Source organism: Embiotoca jacksoni, unplaced genomic scaffold (assembly GCF_022577435.1).
Source record: "Embiotoca jacksoni isolate LCO1_2020_lvr unplaced genomic scaffold, fEmbJac1.0.p SCAF_81, whole genome shotgun sequence".
Classification (NCBI taxonomy): domain Eukaryota; kingdom Metazoa; phylum Chordata; class Actinopteri; family Embiotocidae; genus Embiotoca; species Embiotoca jacksoni.
Genome location: NW_027185438.1, coordinates 1,078,176 through 1,090,409, shown reverse-complemented (window position 1 = coordinate 1,090,409; position 12,234 = coordinate 1,078,176). Strand labels below are relative to the sequence as shown.

Genomic DNA, 12,234 nt, shown 5'->3' with positions numbered 1-12,234 from the left:
ACACACACACACAGACAAACACACACACACACACACACACACACACACACACACACAGACAAACACACACACACACACACACACACACACACACACACACACACACACACACACACACAGACAAACACACACACACACACACACAGACAAACACACACACACACACACACACACACACACGCACACACACACACACACACACACACACACACACACACACAGACAAACACACACACACACACACACACAGACAAACACACACACACACACACACACACACACACACACACACACACACACACACACACACACACACACACACACACACAGACAAACACACACACACACACACACACACACACACACACACACACAGACAAACACACACACACACACACACACACGCACACACACACACACACACACACAGACACACACAGACAAACACACACACACACACACACACACACACAGACAAACACACACACACACACACACACACACAGACAAACACACACACACACACACACACACACACACACACACACGCACGCACGCACGCACACACACACACACACACACACACACACACACACACACACACACACAGACACACACACACACACACACACACACAGACAAACACACACACACACACACAGACAAACACACACACAGACAAACACACACACACACACACACAGACAAACACACACACACACACACACACGCACACACACACACACACACACACACACACACACACACACACAGACAAACACACACACACACACACACACAGACAAACACACACACACACACACACACACACACACACGCACACACACACACACACACACACACACACACACACACACACACACACACACAGACAAACACACACACACACACACACACACACACACACACAGACAAACACACACACACACACACACACACACACACGCACACACACACACACACACACACACACACACACACACACACACACACACACAGACACACACAGACAAACACACACACACACACACACACACACACACACGCACACACACACACACACACACACACAGACAAACACACACACACACACACACACACACACACACACACACACACACACACACACACACACACACACACAGACAAACACACACACACACACACACACACACACACACACACACACACACACACACACACGATCCATGAGTCAGGAGAGGGGGGTCGGGGGGGGGGCACTACATGTCATATCTGAGCTCTGAAACAGAAGCAGCTGATTTGTACTCCAGGTTACTCACTCCATTCATCATCGTCTGTTTGGGTTTGATCTTTAATCTGTGGCTACACACAGACGGTAACACACACCGTCACTCACTACACAACAGGCAGCAGTTACACATGTCGCTCTGTTGTGTTTCACAGATTATCTTCATCTCTGTAAATCCTGTGAAACCTTCATAAAGTCCTGAGTCAACAAAACGCCCGTCATAAAGTCCTGTTTCTGTGTGATCCCTCAGAGGAAACCAGCAGCTTCAAGCTTTACGTCTCATTATTTCACAGCCACCTGCCCACTGGGTAAAATCCACAGCCAGTATTTTACCCAGAATCTTCTGTTTTTAGAGCACAACATTTTAGTGAAACCCTGTCAGTCGGTCACCACCGTGAGCCTGCAGGATGATATCAGCATGTTGTCTGTATCAGCTGATGAAAGCTTTAAGGTAATATGATGTGAACCGTTCTGCTGATGTGATCAAATGAGACTTTAATTCTGCTGGAAGCCTGATTAAAGGAAACGGGTCTCCGAGGCAGCAGCGTCCACCCGGCTTTAAGTGTGGGATGTTTCAACTTTACAACTTTATCAAGTGTTTACGTACTTTTCTCCAGTGAATGTGAACCTTTATATTCTATGTCTGTCACAATAAAAGTCAGTATGATATGTTGATAACTCCACAGGAGAGACTCGTGTTCTGGGAAAACAATTTGTGCATTAATCGGTATCTGTAGTCTGTCATAGTAATCAGAAATGATCAAACGTCAGCAAAAGATCCTAAATCCTGCATCCCTGCACCGCCGAATAATACACGACTTCCCGCTGTCCAAATTGTGCCTTTTTAATCTTCTTCAATCACATAAACCCATATTTCATTAAAAAACAGATGACATCATATAAAATGTTGAAACAGAAAATCTTTACTGTTTAATGAAAAATATTTGCTCATTTATTATTTGATCAGACCAAAACCTGAATATATCATTCAGCATTAATGCTTCCTTCCAGATGTTCAAGCTACCCATGTCATGTGCACTAATGCATCCCTGTACCATCACAGATGCTGGCTTCAGAACTGACCTGATAACAAGCTGGATGGTCCCTCTCCTCTTTAACCTGGAGGATGCAGCGTCCATGATTTCCAAACAGAATCTCAGATTGTGATCCATCAGACCTCAGGACAGTTGTCCACTTCACCTCAGTCCATCTTCAATGATCTCGGTCCAGAGAAGGCGGCGGTGTTTCTGGATCATGTTTCTATGTGGTTTCTTCTTTGGAGAGTTTTAACATCATTTGTGGACGCAGCGATGAACTGTGTTCACAGACGATGGTTTTCACAAGTGTTCCTGAGCCCATGCAGTGATTTCCACTCCAGAATAGTGTGTTTTTAATGCAGTGCTGCCTGAGGGCCCGAAGATCACCACCATCCAATATTGGTTTCCTGCCTTGTCCCTTGTGTTCAGAGATTTCTCCAGATTCTCTGAATCTTTTAATGATATTATGAACGGTAGACGATGAAATCCACTAATTCTTTGTAGTTTTACGTTGAGGAACATTATTCTTAGATTGTTGAACTATTTTCCAACACAGTCTTTCAGAGTGGTGAACCTCTCCACCATCTTCACTGCTGAGAGACTCTGTCTCTCTGAAATCATCTTTTATACCCAATCATGTTACTGATCTGTTGCCATGGTAACCTCATTAGTTGTCAGATGTTCCACCAGGTGTTTTCTTTTAGCTTTTCGCAACTTTTCCAGTCTTTTGTTGATCCTGTCACAACTTTATTGAGACGTGTTGCTGACATCAAATCCATTTTTTTTTTTTACATATTAGTGCAATACTTTCGTACAGTATATACGTTTTCTTCATTGTTTTTGCAATCTGTTGCTGTAGCTCTGTTTTTAGTCTTTACAAACCCATCTTTAACCGTGTCTGTCTGCTGCTGGTAATCAGGTCGTAGCGTTATTCCTGCTGTCCGTCAGTCCCTCTGTTACTCCTCCTCTTTTACTCTCTTACTGTCCTGCGGTTGCTTTCTATTTTATTTCCTTTCGTGTTTGTTGTGGTCACCTTCCTCCTCATTCTGTGGTTCTCTCTGCTCATTAGGAATCAGTACAACTAGACTTTCAACTCATCTTTTTTTAAGGGTTCCTGATAAAAAAAAACTAAATTTCTGAAGAAACCAGCCGTGAATAAAACAGATGATAACACATTAAAAATCATGTTGCCTTGGCTTGTTTAGGGAGGGAATATTGGAAGGGAAATGTCCTCACAAGTATTACATAACAAATAAGAGTGTGTGAGTGTGTGAGAGAGTCAGAGTGAGCGAGCAGAGGAAAAGCAGCGGGATGGTGAGCAGAGTGACAGACAGAGGGAGGAGGGAGGACAGGCGTGCAGCTCTTTGAGCCCGAGTCTCCCTTTGAACCTGTGGATCCCGCTCCTACCTGGCTATGTCATCCGGCCTGCACAGGAAGTGGAGGAGCGCGGTGCAGGCACTCAGGTCTCTTCGCAGGATGGGAGCAGGAGGAGGAGGAGGAGGAGGCGCTGTGAGTCTGCTGTTATTTTTAGTCTCTCCTCCCTCCCTGGGCTTAGCTAATCCGCCGCTGCACAGGCTTATCCTGATTGGAGGTAGGACGCAGAGGAAGGAATATTAAGAGCTCGCTCTCGTGGGAAGCCTACTTTGGTTGGGATGCTGTCTTCTTCTTCTTCCTCTATAAAACTACCCGAACTGAGGCAGATGATGCTAAAGCAGAGCTGTGGGTTTGACAGGGCAGGTCCATGGTTTCACTGAGGACACTCCTCTGTCGGCCATGAGTCTGGAATGGGTGCAGACCGGCTACTGCGCCAGCCATCCCAGCTGGCACCGGTGCCAGCGCTTCGAGACGGACAGGATTGGGGCCTCAGATGGCAGCGGGGAAGGGGGAGGCAGCGGCTATGAGGAGGGGGCCAGTATCCAGCTGAGGGGGCCGGACAGACAGCAGCTGAAAGGCAGCCTGGTGGTCCTCTACGCACCTGCTGGGAACTCCTGTCTGCTCAGATTGGTGGGGGATGGATGGATGGACGTATGAGGGATGGATGGATGGACGGATGAGGGATGGATGGATGAGGGATGGATGGATGGACGGATGAGGGATGGATGGATGAGGGATGGATGGATGAGGGATGGATGGATGGACGGATGAGGGATGGATGAATGGATGGATGATGGATGGATGAATGGATGATGGATGGATGGATGGATGGATGAATGAATGATGGATGAATGAATGATGAATGAATGAATGATGGATGGATGATTGAATCATGGATGAGTGAATGGATGATGGATGAATGAATGATGGATAAATGAACGATGGATGATGGATAAGAGAGAGTGAGTGTGAGTGAGAGAGAGAGTGAGTGAGAGAGTGAGAGAGTGAGAGAGAGTGAGAGAGAGTGTGTGAGAGAGAGAGTGAGAGTGAGAGAGAGTGAGAGAGAGAGTGTGTGAGAGAGAGAGAGTGAGAGAGAGTGAGAGTGAGAGAGAGAAGCTCATTTCCTCAAAAATGTCGACGTAATTTGTGGAGTTTTTATTGCAAAATTGCAGGAAATAGAAATCGAAGTCGAGAAACAAAAATTAGATATTTTTTCATCACCACCTGATAAAGTAAAAATCTGTAATCACTTCCAGTGTTACTAATCCTGCTGCACATCAGAAATATTTTAGTTCTCATCTTTTTTATGTATTTATTCAACTTAGAGAACCGTGGAGATAAAAGCTCCTAAAAGGTCCTAAGAGCTCTTAAAAGGTCCTAAAAGGTCCTTAAAGCTGCGTATGTTTCCAGAACAGACCGTCTGTGACTGGAATATAGAAACAAGGACTACATCAGCTGTCAAAATAAGAGCTTTAGATGCTGTTTAATTCATGTTCATTCAACACATAGACCTGCTGGATGAAACCAACAAAGAGACGTCTCTGACAACTGGACGTGTGGAGAAAACTCATTTAACATCCAGTAATATGGAATCACTTCCTTTGATCACAAACATTTAATCATCATTTTAATGTGAAGAACACATTTCCCACAAACCCCGTCACTTCCTGTTTCTCCTCTTGTTCCTGTTCCTCCGGTGAACAGAGTTTTATTTGGAGATGAAAACAGCAGCAGAGACTTTCTGGTTGAAATGAGGAGTTCTTGTTGTTAATGAAGAGAGTTTTGTTTAAAAAGATTTACTTTATGTTTTAATACTTTCAGCACAGATTCTCATGACGATGTTTTTTTGTCGCTGTAATTTTTAAAAGATTACAAACTCCAGCAAATATTGCAGTTTGCATTCAGACGGATAGACGTTTTGGTTTTGTGGAGTTTAATATCTGGTGTTAGCGTTGTGTCTGTGAAGAACGATAGCTTCAGGCTTTTTATCAAGTGTCCCAGAACTTGTTTACGTTGAAGCGATTGCGCCCTCTTGTGGCTGATTGTGACCTTCTTATGATCCACATGTTTATTATTGAAAGCATTTCTTAGCACACGCCAGGTGACCGTGATAACAACATATTTACAACCCCGTTTCTAAAAAAGTTGGGACGCTGTGTGAAATGTGAAAATTTGTAAATCATGTAAACTCGTATTTAATTGAAAATACACCAAAGTTGAACCTGAATGTGGTGTCAGCAACACGTCTCTATAAAGTTGTTCCAGGATCATGTTCATCACTGAGCTGCATCACCTCTTCTTTTAACAACACTCTGGAAACGTTTGGGAACTGAGGAGACCAGTTTCTGGAGTTTTGAAAGTGAAATGTGGTCCTGTTCTTACCCGATATATGATTTCAGCTGCTCAACAGTTCAGGGTCTCCTTTGTGGTATTGTTGGTTCCATGATGTTTTTAGTGGCTGACAGGTTGGACTGCAGGAGGCCAGTTTAGCTCAGTGGTGCTTAGTACTCTATGAATCCAAACAGCTGACTGCTTCTGTTGAAGAGGAGAAGAGAAGTTCAGACAATAACGCCTCAAAAAAGTTCATCTTATAGCTCTTAGATTTCTGGTTTTTAGGTCAGGTCTGATGGGACACTTTCTCTGACGGAGAAGTTGTAAGTGCAGCAGAGGTAATCCAATTTAGAAAATACAGTGTTTGTGGGACTAAAACAGAGATGGCTCTCCAGACCGTTCTCAGTCCAATGGCGTCAAACACAGCTGTGTTAGAGAGACACGTACAAGGTACCTTATGTTTTATGCACGGTCACGAGGCGGGTTGAAAAAGGTCATGTGACGGAAGAACAATGGGGGGAGGTCTGTGGAGGTCGGTGGTGGTTGGATTGAACAACCTCAGGACTTTCACCCAGTGGAGGGTTGTTTCAGTTCGTGATAAAGTTAACGTGAGTTTCTCTTAATTAACTCAAACCAGGATCTTCTCCGAATGTAAAGCATTACGTCACCTTCAGTGTTTTCACGAGACGTGAACAGCTTTGATAAAACGTCAGTCGGTGAGAGTAACAACACCATGAAAATGAGATGGATTTCAGTCTGACTTCTACTGAAAGAGCAGATTGACTTTTAAAGGCTTTTAATCCAATAAACAAAGCAGTGAATTCAAGAAACAAATTTATTTAGAGATGTCTTCAACAGGAACGAAACCTGGCAAAGGTCCACGGCTGAAAGCTTGTACTTTTAATAAACTCAGTGCCGACAGTGAGAAGTGAGACAGTGACAGTGAGAAAGAATTCTATTATTTTTCTATTTCATTTTTCATTGAAATGACTCTCCTGTCACCCCTGAACACAGATGGATGACTGAAGGTCAGGAGCAGGTCAAAGGTTAAAGGAGATCTGTATTTACATATCGTTTTACCTGCAGCACATGAAGGCGTGAAACGTTTGAAAAGCAGCTGAATTCAAACCAAAAAAATTTACAACCCTCTTTCAAAAAAGTTGAGAAGCTGTGTAAAATGTGATGATTTTAAAATCCTGTAAACTCATATTTAATATAAAATAGACCAAAGACAACAGATCAAATGTTGAAACATATTTTATTGTTTTATGAAAAAAATCAAAGGATCATGTTCACCACTGAGCTGCATCAACTCTTCTTTTAACAACACTCTGGAAATGTTTGGGAACTGAGGAGAACAGTTTCTGGAGTTTTGAAAGTGAAATGTGGTCCCATTCGTGCCTGATAGAGGATTTCAGCTGCTCAACAGTTCAGGGTCTCCTTTGTTGTATTTTTTTTTTTAAATGGGTAACGTCTGAACTGCAGGAGGCCAGTTTAGCACTGAAGGCGGCAGTGTTTCTGGATCATGTTTCTATCTGGTTTCTTCTTTGGAGAGTTTTAACATCATTTGTGGACGCAGCGATGAACTGTGTTCACAGACGATGGTTTTCACAAGTGTTCCTGAGCCCATGCAGTGATTTCCACTCCAGAATAGTGTGTTTTTAATGCAGTGCTGCCTGAGTGTCTTTATTTAGTAATCATTGCATTCTGGTTTTATTTACATTTTAAACAGCATCCCGACTTCTTTGGAAACAGGGTGATATTTAAATAAAGCATATTTCAATCCCAGTTGGATTCTTGTCATCACAGTGATTAACGAGGCTATCAGACTCTATAATGAGAAGTGTAATTTCTTCTTCTGGTGGTTGTGACAAAGTATTCAGAGAAATTCAGAAGTGAAACTACCGGAAGCTCTTGGTAGACTTCAGCCCATTGAACAGATATTACAGAAGAAGAAACGGTTCATTCCGTGTGTTTCCTTTCGTTTCTCCACTCTGGTTGCAGCTCTGGTTGGAAGCAGCTGAATTCGGCTTTGATCAGTGTCATCAGCACGCTCATTTATTTGGAGTGTGTGTGAGTGAGAGCACTTCGGTGGAAGGAGATGAGGGCAGATGTGGGCTGGAGTAGTTGTCCAATTAAAACAACAGGCAGGCTGCTGTTATCATGAAGCTGGCTGTTCGCAGGTCAGTTCCCACGCAGTCGTCATCGGTGAGCTGGATGACAGGAAGTGAGGAGAACAGTAGTAGGAATGATTCCGTCTGGAGTATTTTGGATTTAACACTGACTGCACTGATGAGATCCTAAAAATAGAAACCTCTGCTGTGTGCTGTGTTCACATCACGCTGTGGCTCGGCGACACGCCCAAAATATCACCATGTTTTAGACCAAATACCTCCATATCGATATCGCAATGTTATTGTTGAGATTAGATTGTAGGGATTGTAGATTTTTGATAAAACATTATTCGTAATGTGGATTAGAAGACAAATAATAGAAAATCTTGAACTGTGGTGAGTTCAGAAAATGACCCTTTACTGTAAATCATTCTTTTAAACCAGGAAACGACGACAGTTATGTCATCTTACCATAATAAAATGATATGATATCCAGTCTCTTCACAGTACGATAACCTATCGATACATCACCCAGCTCTGTCACACATACACAATACAGTGGGTACGGAAAGTATTCAGACCCCTTTAAATTTTTCACTCTTTGTTTCATTGCAGCCATTTGCTAAAATCAAAAAAGTTCATTTTATTTCTCATTAATGTACACTCAGCACCCCATCTTGACAGGAAAAAACAAATGTAGAAATTTGTGCAAATTTATTAAAAAAGAAAAACTGAAATATCACATGGTCATAAGTATTCAGACCCTTTGCTCAGTATTGAGTAGAAGCACCCTTTTGAGCTCGTACAGCCATGAGTCTTCTTGGGAATGATGCAACAAGCTTTTCACACCTGGATTTGGGGATCCTCTGCCATTCTTCCTTGCAGATCCTCTCCAGTTCCGTCAGGTTGGATGGTGAACGTTGGTGGACAGCCATTTTCAGGTCTCTCCAGAGATGCTCAATTGGGTTTAGGTCAGGGCTCTGGCTGGGCCAGTCAAGAATGGTCACAGAGTTGTTCCGAAGCCACTCCTTTGTTATTTTAGCTGTGTGCTTAGGGTCATTGTCTTGTTGGAAGGTGAACCTTCGGCCCAGTCTGAGGTCCAGAGCACTCTGGAAGAGGTTTTCTTCCAGGATATCTCTGTACTTGGCCGCATTCATCTTTCCTTCAATTGCAACCGGTCGTCCTGTCCCTGCAGCTGAAAAACACCCCCATAGCATGATGCTGCCACCACCATGTTTCACTGTTGGGATTGTATTGGGCAGGTGATGAGCAGTGCCTGGTTTTCTCCACACATACCGCTTAGAATTAATGCCAAAAAGTTCAGTCTTGGTCTCATCAGACCAGAGAATCTTATTTCTCATAGTCTGGGAGTCCTTCATGTGTTTTTTGACAAACTCTATGCGGGCTTTCATATGTCTTGCACTGAGGAGAGGCTTCCGTCGGGCCACTCTGCCATAAAGCCCCGACTGGTGGAGGGCTGCAGTGATAGTTGACTTTGTGGAACTTTCTCCCATCTCCCTACTGCATCTCTGGAGCTCAGCCACAGTGATCTTTGGGTTCTTCTTTACCTCTCTCACCAAGGCTCTTCTCCCACGATTGCTCAGTTTGGCTGGACGGCCAGGTCTAGGAAGAGTTCTGGTCGTCCCAAACTTCTTCCATTTAAGGATTATGGAGGCCACTGTGCTCTTAGGAACCTTGAGTGCTGCAGAAATTATGTTGTAACCTTGGCCAGATCTGTGCCTTGCCACAATTCTGTCTCTGAGCTCCTTGGACAGTTCCTTCGACCTCATGATTCTCATTTGCTCTGACATGCACTGTGAGCTGTAAGGTCTTATATAGACAGGTGTGTGCCTTTCCTAATCAAGTCCAATCAGTTTAATTAAACACAGCTGGACTCCAATGAAGGAGTAGAACCATCTCAAGGAGGATCAGAAGAAATGGACAGCATGTGAGTTAAATATGAGTGTCACAGCAAAGGGTCTGAATACTTATGACCATGTGATAGTTCAGTTTTTCTTTTTTAATAAATTTGTACAAATTTCTACATTTCTGTTTTTTTCTGTCAACATGGGGTGCTGAGTGTACATTAATGAGAAATAAAATGAACTTTTTTGATTTTAGCAAATGGCTGCAATGAAACAAAGAGTGAAAAATTTGAAGGGGTCTGAATACTTTCCGTACCCACTGTATATCCTTTTCCCATAGACAGTATTAAGTAGATGGCTGGACATAAAAGATTTAGTGAGTCACTTACTAAGGTCCAACAGTGTGGACAAGGGGAGGAGATGGATCCAATCCTCTGACAGGGTTTATTCATTTTACATCACAGTGTATGTAAGTAACTTCTTACACTTTTAAAAAGTACACTGAAGAAAAACTGGGTTTAAGAAGTGTTTTGATTGAGTTCAGTGATCAGCAGCATGTCGTTAAATATGAAGTATTAAAGGAGAAAATACTTCACTTGGTATCACAGAATCTAAATGAACATGTATGGAGAGAAGTCAACATAGTCCAAACAAACCTTGAAAAAAATACAACTCATTAGTTACTTTTTTCCCAGAAGTCTTTGTGCTCTTGAATGCTGAACTGTGTGTTGTGTGTGTGTTCCTACAGAGCTCAGGGATGGAGGACATGGTGTGGGAGCAGTACACAGTCACACTGCAGCGGGTGAGTTCATCCACTGTCTGTCAACCCAACACACACTCATTCATCCATCCATCCCTCCATCCACCCATCCATTAGTTCATCAGATATCTTTGTTCATCAGATATCTTTGTTTCATCAGATATCTTTGTTCATCAGATATCTTTGTTCATCAGATATCTTTGTTTCATTAGATATCTTTGTTCATCAGATATCTTTGTTCATCAGATACCTTTGTTCATCAGATATCTTTGTTCATCAGATATCTTTGTTCATCAGATATCTTTGTTTCATCAGATATCTTTGTTCATCAGATATCTTTGTTCATCAGATATCTTTGTTCCAACCAGACTGAACTAGCTGATCAGTTTAGTGTTTCAATGTTCTGTATTTATTCAGTTGGAGACTAGAAATCCTCTCTGTTGCTACGGTGGTTGCTAAGGGTCGGACTACTTCCTGGAGTATTAAACATTGCGTACGTTACATAAGAGTCTACTGATTGTTTTCCAGTTGTTAGTCATACACAATCATCATCCATCAGTGATGTCATCATCCATCAGTGATGTCATCAACCATCAGTGATGTCATCGTTGGTTTGTGAACGTTATGAATCCTCCAGTTCAGATTCTGTTCGTCACCATCTTGTTAGTTCGGAGCGGTTTGGAGCAGGAAGTGACCATATTTGGACGAGCTGGGGGAGGAGTCAGCGGTGGATCTGACCGATCTGATTGGAAACCTGACGATACTACGTCCCACCCACCGATAGCTGTAACCTGACTGCACCACAGTGGTCATACTTCATGTATTGCCATGGAAACGGAGAATGCGCTAACAATTTCGTGTAATATTGCTTAATTAAACCACTGCATTGCATTTTTTGACCAAATAATATCCAGTTTAGTCGGTTCAGTGACTCAGTCTGCTGTGTATGAATCTTCAGTTGTACCTCCTCTCTTAACAGCAGTGTTGGCTTGAGGAGGAACAATATAACTTTCTAATATAAAGATAAACCTTCTGCTGACTGATCATTAATGATAAACATGTATATGAAATAGAAGTACAGTGACCCACATGTCCTAAACACTTCAGGGACTCCACATGTGTAATGTGAAGTATTTCATCTGATGTGTAGTTAAAAACAAGCTGGTCCTTCTGCACAGAGAGAACCAACCCTGTTCTTAAAATAGATCTGCCCTGACCCCCCCCCCACCCCCACCCCCGCCCCCAGGCTGCCTCTCCTCTCTGCTATAGACTATGGAATGAGCAGCAAAGAGAGCAGCTCTGTCTGTTTCATACACCATACATGAACAAAAACATTTCTAAATGAAGCTCATGTTTAACAGTTAAAATGTTGTGAGTGTTGTTGATGAGCGTGTTTCATTAGACATGTCAGCCGGTTATTTTTAGGAGTGCTGTGTTTGGGGAAGGATGGTGACCTCAGCTT

At 42.9% G+C, this 12,234-nt stretch overlaps 1 protein-coding gene across 4 annotated transcripts in view; it reads left to right on the top strand.

Annotated features, from left to right (window-relative positions):
- The window catches only part of LOC138192119 (tight junction protein ZO-2-like), a 127,919-nt gene that overhangs the window by 44,501 nt on the left and 71,184 nt on the right, over nucleotides 1–12,234 (top strand). For all 4 annotated transcript variants that reach the window (XM_069139337.1, XM_069139336.1, XM_069139335.1 and 1 more), the window contains exon 2: nucleotides 10,761–10,814. In XM_069139337.1, the coding sequence (XP_068995438.1) occupies nucleotides 10,770–10,814 (45 nt within the window). In that variant the 5' untranslated portion in view covers nucleotides 10,761–10,769. The remainder of the gene's footprint in view (nucleotides 1–10,760; nucleotides 10,815–12,234) is intronic.